The sequence below is a fragment of the Oreochromis niloticus genome, linkage group LG13, assembly GCF_001858045.2.
Source record: "Oreochromis niloticus isolate F11D_XX linkage group LG13, O_niloticus_UMD_NMBU, whole genome shotgun sequence".
NCBI lineage: Eukaryota > Metazoa > Chordata > Actinopteri > Cichliformes > Cichlidae > Oreochromis > Oreochromis niloticus.
The window spans coordinates 32,604,560-32,628,198 of NC_031978.2; the positions used below are offsets into that span (position 1 = coordinate 32,604,560).

General features: G+C 40.5%; 1 protein-coding gene across 4 annotated transcripts in view; it reads left to right on the forward strand.

Moving 5' to 3' along the window:
* Positions 1 to 23,639, forward strand: part of birc6 (baculoviral IAP repeat containing 6) — a 196,759-nt gene that overhangs the window by 100,560 nt on the left and 72,560 nt on the right. For all 4 annotated transcript variants that reach the window (XM_019355330.1, XM_025897215.1, XM_019355332.1 and 1 more), the window contains exons 46-56: positions 5,877 to 6,052; positions 6,184 to 6,280; positions 6,841 to 7,035; positions 7,151 to 7,351; positions 7,842 to 8,121; positions 8,199 to 8,455; positions 9,134 to 9,242; positions 9,574 to 9,810; positions 9,934 to 10,777; positions 10,977 to 11,120; positions 13,061 to 13,190. In XM_019355330.1, coding sequence (XP_019210875.1) covers positions 5,877 to 6,052; positions 6,184 to 6,280; positions 6,841 to 7,035; positions 7,151 to 7,351; positions 7,842 to 8,121; positions 8,199 to 8,455; positions 9,134 to 9,242; positions 9,574 to 9,810; positions 9,934 to 10,777; positions 10,977 to 11,120; positions 13,061 to 13,190 — 2,670 coding nt within the window. The remainder of the gene's footprint in view (positions 1 to 5,876; positions 6,053 to 6,183; positions 6,281 to 6,840; positions 7,036 to 7,150; positions 7,352 to 7,841; positions 8,122 to 8,198; positions 8,456 to 9,133; positions 9,243 to 9,573; positions 9,811 to 9,933; positions 10,778 to 10,976; positions 11,121 to 13,060; positions 13,191 to 23,639) is intronic.

A 23,639-nucleotide genomic window follows, 5' to 3' on the forward strand; every position in this document is an offset into this window, starting at 1 on the left:
GATGGTTTGAACAAAACCCAGTGAACAAAGTTGAGTCTCTAGCAGGCGGAGAGCCTGATATTTTATTGGAAAGTGAGAGAGAGCCAACAATTATGCAACATTAACAGTAAACATTGTTCTTACATCACCTGGCCACAAACTCTAAGTGAAGCTGCAGTGGGATAGAAATATTACAAGTGTTGTTTAGGATGTTAAGCACGGTTTGTGCAGAAGCAGCCTCTTGGTCACAAAATACATTTGTGAGGTTAGCTGATTTTATGAACACTTTAGTTATAACTAACTAAATACGTAATGACAATTGTATGCCAGTAGCCGTCTAACATTAGCAGCACTACCATAAGACTGTAAGAGTAAGAATGCGTCTGATAAAATTTCACTTGTGGCTAGTGCTGGGCAATATGACGATATATATCGTGTGGACGATAGAAAAGTGTCTATCGTGCCATTTGTCTTCTATCGTTTCTAACCCTAATTTTATAAATTATTACATAAAATATATAAATAACCCTATACAACCGTTCGGAGCAGGCACATTGCGTTTTGCCTAACTATTTTTAAATCCCTGTAGAACTTGGAACCACGTAAGGTAGCGCAATATTTTTTTTTTTTTGCATATGAAACCGTAGGAGTTGTACTTACATCTTATTCCATTAGCTTGTCCTAGGTCACGGTTTCCTTCCACTTTGCAAAAATTAAAAAGCACTTCCAGCAACAAAAACATAATATTCCAGACTTGCAGCAACAAAAACATAATATTCCAGAAACACGCTTTGCCGATCTGATCAGCTGTTCATAACACTTCCTAAGTTGGAATAACTCAGCGCGAACTATCGCATGCCTGTCCGAAACCGGAAGTGACGTCATTTTCGCATAAAATGTCGTTTTCTAGCTTCAAAGCCTATGTTGGTGTTTTTAAAAGTCATGTTTGACTTTATGCTTTTCTGTATCATTTCTGGGATGCTTAGAAGTCAAATTACACTGTTGGAAATAGTTTATTTTGATGCACATGCTGTGTTTTTGCAAATTTGCATTTATTTATTTTCATTTTTCCTGTAGTATCTCAAAAATAAAACTATGAAGACACTCAAAATAAATTTCTCGTGGTTGGAAACTATTTTGTGCAACTTTTTTGTATTTACAGTTTTGAGGGATAAGCCCCTTAAATTTCTCTAACTAGAAATATATGTAAAAAACAAAACAAAAACGATTTTCAATTTTTTTGTAGTTTACTGCACTTTTTTGCAATTTATTTCAATTTCAATTTCAATTTCAATTTTATTTATATAGCGCCAAATCACAACAAAAGTCGCCTCAAGGCGCTTTATATTGTACAATAGATCGCACAATAATAAATACAGAGAAAACCCCAACAATCATATCATAAGACCCCCTATGAGCAAGCACTTTGGCGACAGTGGGAAGGAAAAACTCCCTTTTAACAGGAAGAAACCTCCGGCAGAACCAGGCTCAGGGAGGGCGGCCATCTGCTGCGACTGGTTGGGGTGAAGAAGGAAAACAGGATAAAGACATGCTGTGGAAGAGAGACAGAGGTTAATAACAGATATGATTCGATGCAGAGAGGTCTATTAACACATAGTGAGTGAGAAATGTGACTGGAAAGGAAAAACTCAATGCATCATGGGAATCCCCGGCAGCCTACGTCTATTGCAGCATAACTAAGGGAGGATTCAGGGTCACCTGGTCCAGCCCTAACTATATGCTTTAGCAAAAAGGAAAGTTTTAAGCCTAATCTTGAAAGTAGAGATAGTGTCTGTCTCCCGAATCCAAACTGGAAGCTGGTTCCACAGAAGAGGGGCCTGAAAACTGAAGGCTCTGCCTCCCATTCTACTTTTAAATACTCTAGGAACAACAAGTAGGCCTGCAGAGCGAGAGCGAAGTGCTCTAATAGGGTGATATGGTACCACAAGGTCATTAAGATAAGTTGGGGCCTGATTATTTAAGACCTTGTATGTGAGGAGCAGGATTTTGAATTCAATTCTGGATTTAACAGGAAGCCAATGAAGGGAAGCCAAAACAGGAGAAATATGCTCTCTCTTTCTAGTCCCTGTCAGTACTCTTGCTGCAGCATTTTGGATTAACTGAAGACTTTTCAGCGAGTTTTTAGGACATCCTGATAATAGTGAATTACAGTAGTCCAGCCTGGAAGTAATAAATGCATGAACTAGTTTTTCAGCATCACTCTGAGACAGGATATTTCTAATTTTAGAGATGTTGCGCAAATGGAAGAAAGCAGTCTTACATATTTGTTTAATATGTGCGTTAAAGGACATGTCCTGGTCAAAAATGACTCCAAGGTTCCTCACAGTGTTACTGGAGGCCAAGGTAATGCCATCCAGAGTAAGAATCTGGTTAGATACCATATTTCTAAGATTTTCAGGGCCGAGTACAATAACCTCAGTTTTATCTGAATTAAGAAGCAGAAAGTTAGCGGCCATCCAGGTCTTTATGTCTTTAAGACATTCCTGCAGTTTAACTAATTGGTGTGTGTTACCTGGCTTCATGGATAGATAGAGCTGCGTGTCATCTGCATAGCAGTGAAAATTTATGCTATGTCTTCTAATGATGCTGCCTAGGGGAAGCATGTATAATGTAAATAGAATTGGTCCTAGCACTGAACCCTGTGGAACACCATAATTGACCTTAGTGTGTGAAGAGGACTCTCCATTTACATGTACAAATTGGAGTCTATTAGATAGATATGATACAAACCACTGCAGTGCAGTACCTGTAATACCTACAGCATGTTCTAATCGCTCTAATAGGATATTATGGTCAACAGTATCGAACGCAGCACTAAGGTCTAGCAGGACAAGCACAGAGATGAGTCCACTGTCAGAGGCCATAAGAAGATCATTTGTAACCTTCACTAAAGCTGTTTCTGTGCTGTGATAAGCTCTGAAACCTGACTGAAACTCTTCAAATAAGCCATTCCTCTGCAGATGATCTGTTAGCTGTTTGACTACTACTCTTTCAAGGATTTTTGATATAAAAGGAAGGTTGGAGATTGGCCTATAATTAGCTAAGACAGCTGGGTCTAGAGATGGCTTTTTGAGTAAAGGTTTAACTACAGCCACCTTGAAGGCCTGTGGTACATAGCCGATTATTAGAGATAGGTTGATCATACTTAAGATCGAAGAATTAATTAATGGCAGGACTTCTTTGAGCAGTTTTGTAGGAATGGGGTCTAAAAGACACGTTGATGGTTTGGAGGAAGTAATTATTGAAGTTAACTCAGAAAGATCAATTGGAGAAAAAGAGTCTAACTTAACATCGATGGTATTAAAAGTAGCTGTAGATAATATTACATCTGTGGGATGATTATTGGTAATTTTTTCTCTAATGATAAAAATTTTATTTGTGAAGAAGTTCATGAAGTCATTACTAGTTAACGTTAAAGGGATTGTTGGCTCAGTAGAGCTCTGACTGTTTGTCAGCCTGGCTACAGTGCTGAAGAGAAACCTGGGGTTGTTCTTATTTTCTTCAATCAGTGACGAATAGTAAGATGTTCTGGCTTTGCGGAGGGCTTTCTTATAAAGCAGCAAACTATTTCTCCAGGCTAAATGATGATCCTCTAAATTTGTGACACGCCATTTCCTCTCCAGCTTACGAGTTATCTGCTTTAGGCTACGTGTTTGAGAATTATACCACGGAGTCAGGGACTTTGGATTTGAGGCCTTAGTTTTCACAGGAGCTACAGTATCCAGAGTCGTACGTAGTGAGGAGGTAAAATTATTAACAAGATAATCGACCTCTGTTGGAGTAGCGTTCAGATAGCTGCTCTGCTCTATGTTGGTACAGGGCATTGAAGATGATAACAGTGGGTGGATTATATTCTTAAACTTAGTTACAGCATTTTCAGAAAGACATCTACTTTGATAAAGTCTACTCTCCACTGCTGTGTAATCAATTATTGTAAATGTAGATGTTATCAGGAAATGATCAGACAGCAGAGGGTTTTCAGGAAACACTGTTAAATGTTCAGTTTCTATGCCATATGTTAAAACAAGATCTAGAGTGTGATTAAAGTGGTGGGTGGGTTCTTTTACATTTTGAGAGAAGCCAATTGAGTCTAATAACAGATTAAATGCGATGTTGAGGCTGTCATTTTTAGCATCTACATGGATGTTAAAATCACCCACAATAATTATTTTATCTGAGCTGAGCACTAAATCAGCTAAAAAGTCTGAGAAATCAGAGAGAAACTCTGTGTAAGGCCCAGGTGGACGATAGATGATAACAAGTAAGACTGGTTTCTGAGTTTTACAGCTGGGGTGGACAAGGCTAAGCATCAGGCTTTCAAATGAATTAAAAGTCTGTCTTGGTCTTTTGTTAATTAATAGACTGGTGTGAAAAATTGCTGCCACACCGCCCCCTCGGCCTGTGCTTCGGGATTTCTGGTAGTTAGAATGACTCGGGGGTGTTGATTCATTTAAACTAACATAATCATCCGGCTGCAACCAGGTTTCTGTAAGGCAGAGTAAATCGATTTGTTGATCAATTATTAAGTCATGTACTAACAGAGACTTGGAGGAGAGAGACCTAATATTTAATAATCCACATTTCACTGTTTTACTCTTTGGTTCAGATGTGGATACTGTATTGTTCTTTCTTTGTGATTTTTTATGTTTAAGTTGTTTATTGCTGGTTTTGGTTTGTTTTTTGTCTGTTTGGGAGCTGACACAGTCTCTATGGAGATAGGTTTTTGGGGGGGTAGCAGGAGGAGAGAAGCTGCAGAGAGGCGTGTAAGACTGCAACTCTGCTTCCTGGTCCCAACTCTGGATAGTCATATTTTGGGGGGTTTAATAAATTGGTCCATATTTCTAGAAATGAGAGCTGCTCCATCCAAAGTGGGATGGATGCCGTCTCTCCTAACAAGACCAGGTTTCCTCCAGAAGGTTTGCCAATTATCTATGAAGCCCACATCGTTTCTGGGACACCACTCAGACAGCCAGCAATTTAAGGAGAACATGCGGCTAAACATGTCACTCCTGGTCTGATTGGGGAGGGGACCAGAGAAAACTACAGAGTCGACATTGTTTTGGCAAAGTTACACACCGATTCAATATTGATTTTAGTGACCTCCGATTGGCGTAACCGGGTGTCATTACTGCCGACGTGAATTATGATCTTACTGAATTTACGTTTACCCTTAGCCAGCAGTTTTAAATTTCCTTCAATGTCGCCTGCTCTGGCCCCTGGAAGACAATTGACTATGGTTGCCGGTGTCTCTAGCTTCACATGTCTTCACATTCACATTTATGTAGTTACTATGGACTTAATGCATACATATTATTAAAATTTGGGCTATAACAGTTGTATTGATGTATAGCAACTTGAAATGCTCCCACAAATGGCACTACAGCATGTAAAATGTAAAGATAAGCTCTGGCGGACTTGGTTCTATGGTAGGTCTTAAAGGGTTAAATAGCCTGTGGCAAATATATTAGTGTTGTCTTCTCACTATACATACTCTTAACTTCATGCAAGAGAAAATAAAGTATAAAAAAATGATATTTTTCGCAAAGAAACTCCGTCTTGTGTTTTTGACACTGCTTTACATGCACCCGGATTTGCGTCATGCTTTACGGTAACTCAAAACAAAGACTGCACCCTCTCCACTCGCTGTTTACAGACTGCATACTTTCCAGATGACCACAGGTCAGGTGGTATATCGTGAATATATATCGTTATCGTGATATAAAATAATTCATATCGTGATAAATATTTTTTCCATATCGCCCAGCACTACTTGTGGCTGAATTGTTCCTTTAACAAAGCACCAAAAATATTTAAATATATGTGGACAACCATTGCCTATAAGTATGAGCTGACTATTCTTCCTCTGTGTTCTGCAGGAGCCAGCGGTCTCCACCTGACTAAACATGAGAACTTCCACGGTGGCCTAGATGCCATCTCAGTGGGTGACGGCCTCTTCACCATCCTTACCACTCTGAGCAAGAGAGCCACCTCAGTCCAGGTCATGCTACAGCCCATCCTCACTTACATGGCTTGTGGTTATATGGGCAGACAGGTGAGCTTCATTCTGCTGGGGTCTGACCTTTGACGATCTAAACAAATACAGAGCAGTGCTGACACATTTATTTATTTAGTTATTTATATATTTCTTTATTTTTCTCTGTCTTGTCATTGCACATTCTTTAGGGATCGCTCTCCACCTGTCAACTGTCAGAGCCTCTTCTGTGGTTCATTCTTCGAGTGTTGGACACCAGTGAGGCTCTTAAGGCCTTCCACGACATGGGTGGGTGTATACACCTAATATCTGTATATTTCTTTGATTGTCAAAGCATCGTGTCCATAGTACTACCAAGACCTTATAGACCTCATAGTTCATTCATATCAGAGAGCCCCAAGCTATAAGAGTTGAATGGGTTTTAAAGTTTTGCTGTTGAGTTTCTTTGTAAACCAAGTATTTGAAGTGCAAATTACTCCCTCATCCATGTTTCTTAGCTTGCAGTACCATCTTCCCAGCTTTTGTTTGCACATTGAGCCATATGTTGTTCAGTAGAATAGTATTTAGCACAGTTAGGTGTTAATGGTCATGGAAAAATATCTCCATAAACATTAAAACCCACAAGGAGTTTAAGTCTCAAAAGGTTCCTTTTGTTGATCAGTGCCCAAAGAGTCACCTGACACCTTTGTCACTCCACTGATTGTGGAAGGAATTGAAAAATTTATCACAGTCAGATTTTTCAGTCATTTAATTTTTCTTGAAATTGAACATGGGTGCATTGCATAAGAGCAGTCAATGGTTTATGCTGTACTTGATGTATAAGAAAGCATAACTTTGTCTTTAACCAGGAGGTGTCCAGTTGATCTGTAACAACATGGTGACCAGCACTAGAGCCATTGTGAACACGGCACGCAGCATGGTGTCCACTATCATGAAATTCTTAGATACAGGTCCAGGAAAGACGGCAGATGGAAACCTCAAAGCCAGAGTGATGACATCGGAGCCGGACAATGCTGAGGGACTCCACAATTTTGCTCCTTTAGGTGCTTTCAGCTAATTTTGAATTCCATCATTCCATCTCATAGGAAAATACCTGAATAAACTTGACAATCGTATTCCTACTCTTCTCTCATCTGCATGATCTGTGTCCCTTCCCAGGCACTATCACATCCAGCAGCCCAACAGCACAGCCTGCAGAGGTCCTCCTCCAGGCCACCCCTCCACACCGACGGGCCCGCTCCGCAGCCTGGTCTTACATCTTCTTGCCGGAGGAGGCCTGGTGTGATCTCACCATCCATCTTCCAGCTGCTGTGCTGCTGAAGGAGCTCCATATCCAGCCACACCTAGCTTCTTTAGCCAGTGAGTAGGAATTTCTTTAAAGATGAGTGAGCGATGACCTCTCTTGAGATTTGTGTAAACCCGGTGACCAATAAATGTCTAACAGCTGTGCTTGCCACAAGGGTTTCTCCACCAAGTACTAAGCCATTTTTTGCTTTGGGATTGAATACTCAACTCAATGATATGCCAATGAATTTATAGCTTTTATGTAATTTGTGTTTTCTGGAATTTTGGTTGATGTTCTGTCTCAATTAAAATGAAACAACCAACTATTGTTCATTTCTATTTTGTGAGCAAACGTAGAAATTCAGCCTGGGATAAATTAATTATTTTCCCTACTGTAAATAAACTATACTAAAATGTTGGTCAAGAAGACACTGCTTTTGCCTTCACATTGAGCTGTTAATAAAAAAAAATACTGGCAGACATTATGGTGTTTATTTAGTAGTCTGCATTTCACTTCAGGAGTTCACCCCATTCATTTTCTGCCTTTCTTTCCTCTTACAACCAGCCTGTCCCTCCTCGGTCTCAGTGGAGATCAGTGCTGATGGGGTCAACATGTTGCCACTGTCCACGCCAGTCATCACCAGTGGCTTGACGTACATTAAGATCCAGCTGGTGAAAGCAGAGGTTGCTTCGGCTGTTTGTCTGAGGTTACACCGTCCTCGTGATGCCAGCAACCTGGGTCTCTCTCAGATCAAACTCTTGGGTCTGACAGCATTTGGTAACACCTCCTCTGCAACAGTCAATAACCCCTTTCTGCCTTCTGAGGACCAGGTCTCCAAAACCAGGTAATCATGATGCATCCTGTATGCAGTATATGTCTGTGTTTGGCTGTTGGTGTGAACTTCTCCATCTCCCTGTACAGCATTGGTTGGCTGCGTCTTCTCCACCACTGCCTGACCCATGTCAGCGACTTGGAAGCCATGATGGCCAGTGCTGCAGCACCCACTGCCAACCTGCTGCAGACCTGCGCCGCGCTGCTCATGTCACCATACTGTGGCATGCACTCACCCAACATTGAGGCTGTGCTAGTCAAGATCGGCTTGCAGTCCACGCGCATTGGACTCAAACTCATCGACATTCTGCTGAGAAACTGTGCTGCGTCTGGCACCGACCCTGCCAGTGAGTCACTCACAGCTGAGTCACTGCTGAGATGTGACTATATCTCCTTGAAAAGCATTAAAAAAACATTAAAATAGCCACATTTATTAGTATGAGAGAATATTAAATGATTGCGGTGGTTTGAAAGATGAACAAGGTCAAGTTTCAGATGTTGTTTTGCATTACCATTTAGAAAATGTTTTTTCTAGCATTAATGAATCTGGTGCTGTATTGTTTTTGCACTGTGTGCTTGCAATACATATAGCTGTAAATGTGATCTTATCTTATTATCTTATCTGTCTGGTGTTTTGTCTTGGATTTTTTTTTTGTAAATATTTGTCTGATATTGCATTATCTAAATACATTTGGGCAAAAATACAAAATAAATTATATTTATTAGTGGTCTGATTATTAATTACAGACCACTTCTGATTCTTGGTCTTAGTAAAGTGTGGAAATTGTTGCGTAAAGCAATGGATTTGACAAAACATTACACAATACACAGTGCAATGTTAAACTCTTTGTGTATCAGATCTAACCACTTCCCAGTGAAACTGTTAATATTTGGACTGTGGAAGAATTTTCTGACACATGTGCATCATGTTCTTGGCAGGCAGCATGACTTTGAAAAATGTTTAAAAATAAAAATGTTGATAATAATTTAATATCGCTAAAAAAAGAATCACTGTTTCTTTAAAGATTTGAACAGTCCTCTGCTGTTTGGACGACTTAACGGCCTCTCCTCAGATTCCACCATAGACATTCTATACCAGCTGGGCACCACACAGGACGCAGGGACCAAAGACAGGTACTCCTCCGTCTTTGTCACCACTCAAATTCCCCCTCTAGGTTCTCTCAAAGTGCATCAACTGATGAGAAACAGTCTCCCGTCAAGGTGATATTCCAGACAGACTCATAAACTGATAGTAAAAAGTGTCCTTACATTCTCCTTGTCATTTTTTTTTCTTTTAACTGTCATCCCATTGTGTTTGTTGCATATAAATTATGCCCCAAGGTGGTTTTTACTGAGTAATTAAGGACCTTTTTTATGTTTAAAAAAACAAAAAGAAAAACGTTACCGTGCCCAGCACTTGAGCCATTTGACTTATTTGTCAACTCTCTGAATTCTAAACCTCCAGAATCCAGGCTCTTCTGCAGTGGGTCCATGACTCTTCCCGTGTGGCAGCCCATAAGATGAGTGGTCCGATGGGATACACCGGGCATGCTTCTGGCTCTTCCTCTGCTTCATCAAGGGAGTATGGTCTCCTTATGCCATCGCCCTCCCACCTCCACTGTGTGGCAGCCATCCTCTGGCACAGCTATGAGTTGCCTGTTGACTACGACCTGCCTACACTGCTTAACAGAGAGCTCTTTGAGTCAGTCCAGTGTCTTGTAGTTAATTACACATGCATGTAGTTGGGTTCATTAGTGGGTTTAAACAATATTCTTCTTAGCAGATTTATGACTGATTCCATTCTTTTCTTTGCTGTTCCCTTCAGGTTGCTGTATAACTGGTCCATGTCGCTGCCATGCAACATTGTGCTGAAGAAGGCTGTAGACAGCTTGTTGTGTTCCATGTGTCACATCCATCCCAGCTACTTCTCCTTGCTAATGTCCTGGATGGGGATTGTCTCGCCACCCAGTGCCACTCACTCTCAGGCTCAGCAACGACGTCTTGCCATGACTGATGATGGCAAAAAGCAGCATGATGCTAACACCACTGCGGCGGGACTTACCGATGACTCCAAGCATGCCAGGCCACACGTTAATCTGTCAGAGTCCCAGCTAACCACACTAGCGGCTGCCTCCCAGTCACCAGGAGCAATAGAGCAGCTGCTGGATTCAGGCTTGCCCTCGCTGTTGGTTCGCAGCTTGGCTCAGTTCTGTTTCAGCCTCCTGGCCAGTGCAGACCTGCCTTTGCCCGCTGGTCAGGCCGAGAGACGACACCATCATCACCACTTTCACTCGTCCTCACTCAATCGCCCGCCTCTCTCGGCAGAGCTGGCTGCTCCAGTGCTCCGGTTTCTCACAGAAGTAGGCAACAGTCACACCATGAAGGACTGGCTGGGAGGACCAGAGGTCAACCCACTGTGGACAGCGCTGCTGTTCCTACTGTGCCACTCCAGTGCCAGTGCTGGGGCCAATGCTAGCTGTCAGCCTGGATTTGCTGCAGGTTCTCCTCCATCCCAACCTCAGCCTTTAGGGTCACGCTTTTCCTTGGCCTCCTCAGGGCAGACAGGAGGGCTCACCACCCAGCAGAGGACAGCACTGGAGAATGCCACTGTGGCCTTCTTTCTCCAGTGTATCTCCTGCCACCCTAACAACCAGCGGCTTATGGCACAGGTCCTCTTACTAGATGTTATAGATTAAAAAAAAATAATAATGTTTTTCTTTTAACTTGTTAGATGTAGATTTGCACACATAATTAGGCAAACTTGTTATTTAATGATTGCTAGTTCGTAAGCTAATTTATTTAGAAATTGGAATTCAAATGTAGATATTCATTGGTCTTGGTTTTTAAGACTTCTGTCCTTGGCTGCAGGTTCTCTGTGAACTCTTCCAATCAGCACCTCAGCGAGGCAATGTACCCGTCTCTGGAAACATCTCAGGCTTCATTCGAAGACTGTTTCTGCAGCTCATGCTGGAGGATGAGAAGGTCACAGTCTTCCTACAGTCTCCCTGTCCGGTGGGTAACTCAATTATATGGTCAACAGCGTTGTTCAGAGGTTTTACACAAAGTATTGTGCTTTTTCTTAAATAAATGTTATTTCATTAAAGACTTTGAAATGATGATGTGACATACAGCAAATGCCTGATGTAGTACTTAGTTGTGAGCTTAAGGTGGCAGTGCAGCAGTATGAAGCATATGTTTTTTCTCTGTATCACAATGGTCCCTTCACACTGATTCATGCCTGGTATTATGTGCTCTCAGTAACATCCTAATGGTTTTTATTTTCTACTGCTCAGTTGCTGGCTGTTACAAAAGCTTTGGAGAGTATCTGTGCCAGAGTGCCTGTAAGCATTGTATGGAGAAATTGGTTAATTACCCAAAGCAAGTCGTTTTTTTATCTTTGGAATCTCATTGTCTCACTTCGGCTCTAGCTGAAATATCTCAATAATTGATTAAATTTAGTGCAAACATTTATGGATTCCAAGTACTAAAGGTGATGTGATTTGAAAAAGGCATAAAGCTCTCGGCAACTTTGTTTAGGGCCAAATTGCGACAACTACTTAACAAAAGAAGCTCAGACTCGGGCAGCTGTTTCAGTGATGCACATGAGCAGTAAACCCTGCGCCATGCTGTGAAATCCCAAAAACTACAAAATTAAGAAAACCTTCAAGGTGGCCATGATAGAAAGATGTCAGAACACACAGTGCTTTGTATGTTACAGAGCAATGGACTATTTGGCTGTAGACCAGAAAACAGCTAAATAGTCCCATACTGACAGCAAGTACAATATACAGGGTTTTAATAGTTTTGCAATTTTCATTAGTTTTTATTTTTATTTCGTTTTGACTTCAGATTTTCAATTTTATATTAGTTTTAATTAGTTTTTACCAATTGTTTGCTAGTTTAGTTTTTATTTTTTGGAAAATCCTTAGTTTCAGTTTAGTTTAGATTAGTTTCAGTTATAGTTTTAGTTGTGTTTGCAATAAAGTGTAACAAAATCCCAGTTTCATCATATCAGTCATTCTCTTCTGCTTATCCTTGGGTATGTTGCTATTCCAGCTACCATACCCTGCACCCTGGACAGGTCGCCTGTCTGTCGCAGGGCTAACACGCAGAGACAACTCACATTCCCACCTATGGGTTCTTTAAATAAATAAATAAAGGCAGATGAACAACCATTGATACCAGGCAACTATAAAATGTATATCTTGGCCCCAATGAGACTATTAACTCTTGCAGCACCGGGTGTTAAGGCAATTGACTCACACAGTTATGTAGATATCCCAGTCCTGTTGTCTCGGGATGCATCACGCTGCCTTGCCTGGTGTTAGCTTCTGTTTCTGGGGATGAGGGTTGAATGTGCTCCCTTACCTTCTCCAGGTAAGCTAGCTTAGCCTTCTTGTGTGAGCTTTTCAAGTGCACTTTAAGGTTTGTGGGATTTTTTTCCTTTTAGAAATGTCCCTCATAATTTGTCTCTTTCCACTACAAGACACTTGCTTTATCCAAAACACAGTCATATTCAAAGTAATCCCAAATTGGAAGCTGGTGCTTTCTCCAGACTTTTCCTGACATGATTCTGCGCGTGGACGGAGCAGCAACACAGACGACTCGACTAACGTACTTGCCACCTGCTGGCATAATGAGACACAGCAAGAAAAAAACCTGGAAACTAAACTTCTTTTTCACCCTTGACTATTGTATGACACGCACACATCAACGAAAACTAAACACATTTTTGCAATAAATTCAGTTAATTTTAGTTAGTTTTGTGAACACTCATTACAGTTTTAGTTAGTTTTCCTTTTTTTGTTTTTATTTTTATTTCCGTTAACGAAAATGTTTTTTCACTTCTAGTTTTCGTTAACGATAATAACCTTGACAATATACTCTTTATGTTTAGTTTCTGCAGCTAACCTGAATGTGTTGTTTTCTTTTTTACTTTTCCTCCTTCTTAGTTATACAAAGGACGGATCAATGCGACCAGCCACATGATCCAGCATCCCATGTATGGAGCAGGCCACAAGTACCGCACCCTTCATCTACCAATTTCCACCACATTGGCTGAAGTCTTGGACCGGGTTTCTGGTATGTTTCAAGACAGAAAATTTCTCATTACAACAACAACCACATAAAGACTTGACTGGTCATTGTATGTACCAGTACATGTAGAAGTTCCTGCCATCAGGTTACACTTGCATTGTAACTGATGGAAAATGTCTTTTCTGCTCTTGACTTGAATGAGAATGCAAAATAAGGGTTTGCAAATTGTAATAGGAGAATCAAATTCTGTTTTTGCATGCTCTAAATATGTGAGACCATAGAAGTTTCACACTAAATTATTGTCAAATAATGTTTTGAAGCCTCAAAACTACCTTCAATAATATTGTCTTGCCTCACAGCTCGCAAGTGTGTACTTCACTGTCCTGTACAAACTTGCACTGTGTTAAACAGGGCAAGGCAACTGCTTCGGTTAAGCTTCCCATTGGAGCATTCCTCCTTTGGTCTCTCTTTGAATTTTGAACACCATCTTGAAGTAAATATGTTGTAACAAGTTTGCAGCACAGCAAACATAAATTACAGCATATTCCACTGAACACTGTATTGTCAGTGTTAGTTTACTGTCTGATTCCTATTGTATATTTATCTTACTGTAACTATCTTGTAACTTTCTTGTTTACAATTCTTTGTTCAGTGAATGTGAAGCGTAGTAATACTTCTCTTAATTTCAGAAGTAAGTTTATTCTCAGAGATGTGTGCAAATGTGTGCTCAGTAAAGGTAGTATCAGCAGTAGTGATAAATTAAATGGCAGAAATTACATTTACCACCAACATAGAACTTGGGAGTTGATACTTAAGTCCAAAAATACACTTCCCTTTCAGTCTTCTGGCCATGGTTATCCCATGAGCAATGGTTACATTACCCTGGATAAGAGACATTAAACATTCATTTAGACTTAACATTGGTCCATAACCAAAATGCTACCGAAATAAATACAGTCAGACTTTGCTAATTTTGGGTCACTGAAGGTGAAAATGATACTTAAAATTGTTCCCTGCCTCACAACTCTGTTGCTTGTGAAGCTCGCACACAAGAATTTCACTCGCATGTACTGTACCAGTGTACCTGCACATGTGACGTGACAATAAAAGTGATTTGATTTGATTTGATTTGATTAGTTTTCAAGGTATGCTAATAGGTCCCTTCTAAGACTGAAATGTAAAACCTTTTGGGTGGCTGTGCTCAGGAGGTCGAGCAGGTCATCTACCAGCTGGATGTTTTGTTGTTTGATCGTGGCTGCTGCATGCAAACGTATCCTTTGGCAAGGTACTGCTTGGGGAGTTACTAAACCCTTAGGTTTTTACTCCACCGGATTATGAATGCATGTGAATGGTAAATGGACTGGTTCTTTATATAGTGCTTTTCTACTCTGAGCACTCAAAGGACTTTTATGTTGGATAGAAAGCACTTGGGCATAGGAAAAAAGTGATCATGTGAATCTGTGAATGAAGCAGTGGTATAAAACACTTATAAATGCTCTACTAGAGGAACCCCAAAAGTTGATTCAAAAGCATGGTGATATGTAGTAATGGTAAATGGTAAATGGCCTGTATTTGTACAGGGAGTGCAGAATTATTAGGCAAATGAGTATTTTGTCCACATCATCCTCTTCATGCATGTTGTCTTACTCCAAGCTGTATAGGCTCGAAAGCCTACTACCAATTAAGCATATTAGGTGATGTGCATCTCTGTAATGAGAAGGGGTGTGGTCTAATGACATCAACACCCTATATCAGGTGTGCATAATTATTAGGCAACTTCCTTTCCTTTGGCAAAATGGGTCAAAAGAAGGACTTGACAGGCTCAGAAAAGTCAAAAATAGTGAGATATCTTGCAGAGGGATGCAGCAGTCTTAAAATTGCAAAGCTTCTGAAGCGTGATCATCGAACAATCAAGCGTTTCATTCAAAATAGTCAACAGGGTCGCAAGAAGCGTGTGGAAAAACCAAGGCGCAAAATAACTGCCCATGAACTGAGAAAAGTCAAGCGTGCAACTGCCAAGATGCCACTTGCCACCAGTTTGGCCATATTTCAGAGCTGCAACATCACTGGAGTGCCCAAAAGCATAAGGTGTGCAATACTCAGAGACATGGCCAAGGTAAGAAAGGCTGAAAGACGACCACCACTGAACAAGACACACAAGCTGAAACGTCAAAACTGGGCCAAGAAATATCTCAAGACTGATTTTTCTAAGGTTTTATGGACTGATGAAATGAGAGTGAGTCTTGATGGGCCAGATGGATGGGCCCGTGGCTGGATTGGTAAAGGGCAGAGAGCTCCAGTCCGACTCAGACGCCAGCAAGGTGGAGGTGGAGTACTGGTTTGGGCTGGTATCATCAAAGATGAGCTTGTGGGGCCTTTTCGGGTTGAGGATGGAGTCAAGCTCAACTCCCAGTCCTACTGCCAGTTTCTGGAAGACACTTTCTTCAAGCAGTGGTACAGGAAGAAGTCTGCATCCTTCAAGAAAAACATGATTTTCATGCAGGACAATGCTCCATCACACGCGTCCAAGTACTCCACAGCGTGGCTGGCAAGAAAGGGTATAAAAGAAGAAAAACTAATGACATGGCCTCCTTGTTCACCTGATCTGAACCCCATTGAGAACCTGTGGTCCATCATCAAATGTGAGATTTACAAGGAGGGAAAACAGTACACCTCTCTGAACAGTGTCTGGGAGGCTGTGGTTGCTGCTGCACGCAATGTTGATGGTGAACAGATCAAAACACTGACAGAATCCATGGATGGCAGGCTTTTGAGTGTCCTTGCAAAGAAAGGTGGCTATATTGGTCGCTGATTTGTTTTTGTTTTGTTTTTGAATGTCAGAAATGTATATTTGTGAATGTGGAGATGTTATGTTGGTTTCACTGGTAAAAATAAATAATTGAAATGGGTATTTGTTTTTTGTTAAGTTGCCTAATTATGCACAGTAATAGTCACCTGCACACACAGATATCCCCCTAAAATAGCTAAAACTAAAAACAAACTAAAAACTACTTCCAAAAACATTCAGCTTTGATATTAATGAGTTTTTTGGGTTTGGTTGTTGTTCAATAATAAAATTATTCCTCAAAAATACAACTTGCCTAATAATTCTGCACTCCCTGTAGTTTTTTGTCTCAACTGATTAAAGGATCTACTTGTATGCATATTCATTTTCCTAATTGCCTCATCATACTTCAGATTGGATTGGTGTTCTTCAGAAGTGTTTTTTCGTGGTCTTTAACGTTGCAGTTCGTTCCTGTATAGCTTTCTAGTAATAGTCTTCTTTGAGACTACAATTCCTGACTTGGCTAAGTCATTCACTAATGTCTTGGCAGTTGTTCTGGGGCCTTTAGACCTCACTAGTCTCATTTACAAAATCTGAAATCTGAAAAAGGCTACTGTGTGGCTCTCTTAGAATTTTTTTTTTTGTTCCCTCCCCCACATCAAAGTCAAACGAGTCACCAAAAGTTAAATATTGTAACGCAGAACACTGATGAGAAACTATGAGCTCAGACCCCAAATGGCTACAATCCTCAGTGAAGCCAATAGCGTGGCAAGCACGATAAGCCAGAAACAGACAAAACGTTCTCCACCAGTATTTGGGGTTACTGTTTAACCCAACTGAGGGCAGGGTGTATATCCTTCTCCCGCCCAGCCAGCACAGACACCCAGGACACGGAGTCCATAGCACTGCACAAGCAAAGGGACAATAATCAGATGCAGAAGGACACCAGCCAGCACAATCATGGTACTAGGGCAGACCTGCAGCCTCAAAGGGTAGCCACCCAACCCACCGACTGCTGACGGGAAGCCCGTTGCGCAATGTGACTCCCAACCACCATTTCAGCCTGCCCCCAACATCTAAGTAGTACATCTCTATGTAAATGAAGCTATTCTAAATCTTGCATGTGCCAGGCTACTGCTGCACATTAAAAGAACAGAGATAGTTAAGGTCCAATTCCAATAAAGGACCGGGGCAAAGGATACCAGCCAGCATTGCATTTCATCCATCCATTCTCTTCTGCTTATCCAGCCTATCCCAACTACATAAGGCAAGAGGCAGGGTGCAGGTTGCCAGTCTGTCGCAGGGCCAACACATAGAGACAAACCGATTCATATTGACACCTAGACTCACCAATTAACCTAATCCCACCAACTGCATCTGTCTTTGGACTGTGGAAGAAAGTCAGAGTACCCAGAGAGAACCCATGCAAACACAGGGAGAAATATGCAAACTCCACATAACTGTGCCACCATGCTGGCCTCAATTGCATTTTATACTTCTAAAATTCAGTCCATAAGACTCTAGTTTAATCAAAATTGGCAGAATACTTAAGAGAGAGTGCCCATCTGAATATTACTTATGGGGGCGATTGTTCGAGCCGGTTCGAGCCCCGGCTTGGACAGTCTCGGTCGTTGCGTCCTTGGGCAAGACACTTCACCCGTTGCCTACTGGTGGTGGTCAGAGGGCCCGATGGCGCCAGTGTCCGGCTGCCTCGCCTCTGTCAGTGTGCCCCAGGGTGGCTGTGGCTACAGTGTAGCTTGCCATCACCAGTGTGTGAATGGGTGGATGACTGGTTGTGTAAAGCGCTTTGGGGTCCTTAGGGACTAGTAAAGTGCTATACAGGGAGTGCAGAATTATTAGGCAAGTTGTATTTTTGAGGAATAATTTTATTATTGAACAACAACCATGTTCTCAATGAACCCAAAAAACTCATTAATATCAAAGCTGAATGTTTTTGGAAGTAGTTTTTAGTTTGTTTTTAGTTTTAGCTATTTTAGGGGGATATCTGTGTGTGCAGGTGACTATTACTGTGCATAATTAGGCAACTTAACAAAAAACAAATATATACCCATTTCAGTTATTTATTTTTACCAGTGAAACCAACATAACATCTCCACATTCACAAATATACATTTCTGACATTCAAAAACAAAACAAAAACAAATCAGCGACCAATATAGCCACCTTTCTGTGCAAGGACACTCAAAAGCCTGCCATCCATGGATTCTGTCAGTGTTTTGATCTGTTCACCATCAACATTGCGTGCAGCAGCAACCACAGCCTCCCAGACACTGTTCAGAGAGGTGTACTGTTTTCCCTCCTTGTAAATCTCACATTTGATGATGGACCACAGGTTCTCAATGGGGTTCAGATCAGGTGAACAAGGAGGCCATGTCATTAGTTTTTCTTCTTTTATACCCTTTCTTGCCAGCCACGCTGTGGAGTACTTGGACGCGTGTGATGGAGCATTGTCCTGCATGAAAATCATGTTTTTCTTGAAGGATGCAGACTTCTTCCTGTACCACTGCTTGAAGAAAGTGTCTTCCAGAAACTGGCAGTAGGACTGGGAGTTGAGCTTGACTCCATCCTCAACCCGAAAAGGCCCCACAAGCTCATCTTTGATGATACCAGCCCAAACCAGTACTCCACCTCCACCTTGCTGGCGTCTGAGTCGGACTGGAGCTCTCTGCCCTTTACCAATCCAGCCACGGGCCCATCCATCTGGCCCATCAAGACTCACTCTCATTTCATCAGTCCATAAAACCTTAGAAAAATCAGTCTTGAGATATTTCTTGGCCCAGTTTTGACGTTTCAGCTTGTGTGTCTTGTTCAGTGGTGGTCGTCTTTCAGCCTTTCTTACCTTGGCCATGTCTCTGAGTATTGCACACCTTATGCTTTTGGGCACTCCAGTGATGTTGCAGCTCTGAAATATGGCCAAACTGGTGGCAAGTGGCATCTTGGCAGCTGCACGCTTGACTTTTCTCAGTTCATGGGCAGTTATTTTGCGCCTTGGTTTTTCCACACGCTTCTTGCGACCCTGTTGACTATTTTGAATGAAACGCTTGATTGTTCGATGATCACGCTTCAGAAGCTTTGCAATTTTAAGACTGCTGCATCCCTCTGCAAGATATCTCACTATTTTTGACTTTTCTGAGCCTGTCAAGTCCTTCTTTTGACCCATTTTGCCAAAGGAAAGGAAGTTGCCTAATAATTATGCACACCTGATATAGGGTGTTGATGTCATTAGACCACACCCCTTCTCATTACAGAGATGCACATCACCTAATATGCTTAATTAGTGTGAATGCTTGTAAAAGCATTCACAGTATTGTTCTTCTAATCTTTATTATTATTAGTGTGAATGCTTGTAAAAGCATTCACAGTATTGTTCTTCTAATCTTTATTAGTGTGAATGCTTGTAAAAGCATTCACAGTATTGTTGTTGTAATCTTTATTAGTGTGAATGCTTGTAAAAGCATTCACAGTATTGTTCTTCTAATCTTTATTATTCTATTTTATTATTATCTATTCCGTACGTTTTTTGTACTCCTACTCCTTCAAAACCGTTCAACTTAGAAAAACCATTCAAACACCGTTAGATCGCTCTTATTTTGGACATGACTGCTTGTATTTTTCTCATTTATAACATTTATATTTTTAATTTTATTCAACTTTTTTCAACAAAAATTTCCCATGTATTTCAATGGGGAGACCCTTCAAATCCTCATTCAACTTACTCATTTTTAAACTCCTACTACGTCCACATACGTTGACATAGAGCCACCATTCAAACTTTAAAACGAAGACAAGACATTCAACTACTCAACTTGTATTTATCTTTTCAATATCTGTTATACTTTTTCTTCAGTTCCAGTTTAAGTTTCATGATGTTTTTTCAGCCGTTTCAGAGTTTATAATGGGTGTGTATGGGACGGAATGTTGGGGCTAGAGTGAGACAGCTGAACTGCTAGAGTGAGAGGAGCGAAAAAATTAATCTTAAAATATTTTTTAAAACTGCTGCTGTGTCCGCAGCGTTTGCTCTACAAGTATGATTTTACCCTCAAAACGTAGCCATCGCTGTCCTCTTTCATCCAATGTGTTTACTATTGTACTAGGTGTTATAGTTCTTTCATAAATGTCACCAAAGCACAGCCTCCTCCCTCCAACTCCTCCATAGACTCTAATGTTAAAATGGCTCAGAAGGTTCGTTTGAAAATCAGAAGAGCATGGTGTCTTTCCACTGTCACCACGTCCATATAATAAACTCCACAAGCATGAAAACTGAGAATTAGGTAGACTGGACATTGCTGTCGCTCACGGTGAAAGAATTTTGTCAATACGACCTGTACTTTTCATTTGGGAGCGATTTGTTTCGACCTGACTTTTCTGTTCATTTTAAGCAGCAAAAGTGAGGTGCATGTCTGTGCGCGTGTGTATGGAGCCAGTGGGTGCAGTCACTATAGCAACCAGGCTCACACCTGCCTGCCTGCCTAACGAGCTCTCTCTCACTCTGCCAATATTCATCTTAAACACTTCTCTTTCAACTGCTGCTGTGTCCACAGTGTTTGCTCTACAGCCATCATTTTACCCTCAAAACGAAGCCATCGTTGTTCTCTTTATAACACAGTGTCTTTCAAAGCTCAGAGATGTAAACCTTTAAAAGTGTGTGGATCCAAGTGGAGGGATTACACTTTAGTCATTCAGTGATTCAAAGAATATGAACTTTTAATATTCATTCAGATGTTTTCTGACTCTAAATTTTCTGTTCTCATTTCTTAGGTTTTCCAAATTTTAATTTAAAAACTTTTCAGCTATTTTCCAACTTCTTCTGTGTGAACATCAGCTTTCAAAAGTTCTGCACTTTTGTTTTCAGGTTACAAACTCTGTATTTTCAGGCTCATTCAACATTTTTATTTTTAACTTAAAATTCAGCAATTAATTCATTTCAGTGCATACATTCAGATTCAAGCATTCACACTGCAGTTTCTTCAGAAAATGCACTTTCTAGTTCTATTTTATTATTATCTATTCCGTACGTTTTTTGTACTGTATCTCCTTCAAAACCGTTCAACTTAGAAAAACCATTCAAACACCATTAGATTCCTCTTCTTTTGGACATGACTGCTTCTACTTTTCTCATTTATAACATTTATATTTTTAAAATTATTCAACTTTTTTCAACAAAAATTTCCCATGTATTTCAATGGGGAGACCCTTCAAATTCTCCTTCAACTTACTCGTCTTTAAACTGTATCTACTTCAACATAGGTTGACATAGAGCCACCATTCAAACTTTAAAACGAAGACAAGACATTCAACTATTCAACTTGTATTTATCTTTTCAATATCTGTTATACTTTTTCTTCAGTTCCAGTTTAAGTTTCATGATGTTTTTTCAGCCGTTTCAGAGTTTATAATGGGTGTGTATGGGACGGAATGTTGGGGCTAGAGTGAGACAGCTCAACTGCTAGAGTGAGAGGAGCAAAAAAATTAATCTTAAAATCTTTTTTAAAACTGCTGCTGTGTCCGCAGCGTTTGCTCTACTGGTCTGATTTTACCCCGAAAACGTAGCCATCGCTGTCCTCTTTCATCCAATGTGTTTACTATTGTACTAGGTGTTATGGTTCTTTCATAAATGTCACCAAAGCACAGCCTCCTCCCTCCAACTCCTCCATAGACTCTAATGTTAAAATGGCTCAGAAGGTTCGTTTGAAAACCAGAAGTACAGGCTGTCTTTACACTGTCACCACGTCCATATAATAAACTCCACAAGCATGAAAACTGAGAATTAGGTAGACTGGACATTGCTGGCGCTCACGGTGAAAGAATTTCGTCAATAGGACCTGTACTTTTCATTTGGGAGCGATTTGTTTCGACCTGACTTTTCTGTTCATTTTAAGCAGCAAAAGTGAGGTGCATGTCTGTGTGCGTGTGTACTGAGCCATTGGGTGCAGTCACTATAGCAACCAGGCTCACACCTGCCTGCCTAACGAGCTCTGTCTCTCACTGTGCCAAGATTCATCTTAAACACTTCTCTTTCAACTGCTGCTGTGTCCACAGTGTTTGCTCTACAGCCATCATTTTACCCTCAAAACGAAGCCATCGTTCTTCTCTTTCCAACACTGTGTCTTTCAAAGCTCAGAGATGTAAACCTTTAAAAGTGTGTGGATCCAAGTGGAGGGTTCACATTTTAGTCATTCAGTTATTCAAAGAATATGAACTTTTAATATTCATTCAGAGGTTTTTTGACTCTAAATTTTCTTTTCTCATTTCTTAGGTTTTTCTAATTTTTATTGAAAAACTTTTCAGCTATTTTCCAATTTCTTCTGTGTGATTTTCAGCTTTTAGCAGTTCAGGACTTTTAATTTTTAAACTGAAAACAAGTTTTTTTTTATCTCATTCAACATTTTTAACTTAAAATTCAGCAATTAATTTATTTCAGTGCATACATTCAGATTCAAGCATTCACACTGCAGTTTCTTCAGAAAATGCACTTTCTAGTTAGTGTGAATGCTTGTAAAAGCATTCACAGTATTGTTCTTCTAATCTTTATTATTATATCATATTCCGTACGTTTTTTGGCATCTATCTACTTCAAAACCGCTCAACTTAGAAAAACCATTCAAACACCGTTAGATTCCTCTTCTTTTGGACATGACTGCTTCTATTTTTCTCATTTATAACATTTATATTTTTAAAATTATTCAACTTTTTTCAACAAAAATTTCCCATGTATTTCAATGGGGAGTCCCTTCAAATTCTCCTTCAACTTACTCCTCTTTAAACTGTATCTACTTCCACATACATTGACATAGAGCCACCATTCAAACTTTAAAACGAAGACAAGACATTCAACTATTCAACTTCTATTTATCTTTTCAATATCTATTATACTTTTTCTTCAGTTCCAGTTTAAGTTTCATGAGGTTTTTTCACCCGTTTCAGAGTTTATAATGGGTGTGTATGGGACGGAATGTTGGGGCTAGAGTGAGACAGCTCAACTGCTAGAGTGAGAGGAGCAAAAAAATTAATCTTAAAATATTTTTTAAAACTGCTACTGTGTCCGCAGCGTTTGCTCTACAGGTATGATTTTACCCTCAAAACGTAGCCATCGCTGTCCTCTTTCATCCAATGTGTTTACTATTGTCCTAGGTGTTATGGTTCTTTCATAAATGTCACCCATGCACAGCCTCCTCCCTCCAACTCCTCCATAGACTCTAATGTTAAAATGGCTCAGAAGGTTCGTTTGAAAACCAGAAGTACAGGCTGTCTTTACACTGTCACCACGTCCATATAATAAACTCCACAAGCATGAAAACTGAGAATTAGGTAGACTGGACATTGCTGTCGCTCACGGTGAAAGAATTTTGTCAATAGGACCTGTACTTTTCATTTGGGAGCGATTTGTTTCGACCTGACTTTTCTGTTCATTTTAAGCAGCAAAAGTGAGGTGCATGTCTGTGCGCGTGTGTATGGAGCCAGTGGGTGCAGTCACTATAGCAACCAGGCTCACACCTGCCTGCCTGCCTAACGAGCTCTCTCTCACTCTGCCAATATTCATCTTAAACACTTCTCTTTCAACTGCTGCTGTGTCCACAGTGTTTGCTCTACAGCCATCATTTTACCCTCAAAACGAAGCCATCGTTGTTCTCTTTCCAACAGCATGTCTTTCAAAGCTCAGAGATGTAAACCTTTAAAAGTGTGTGGAT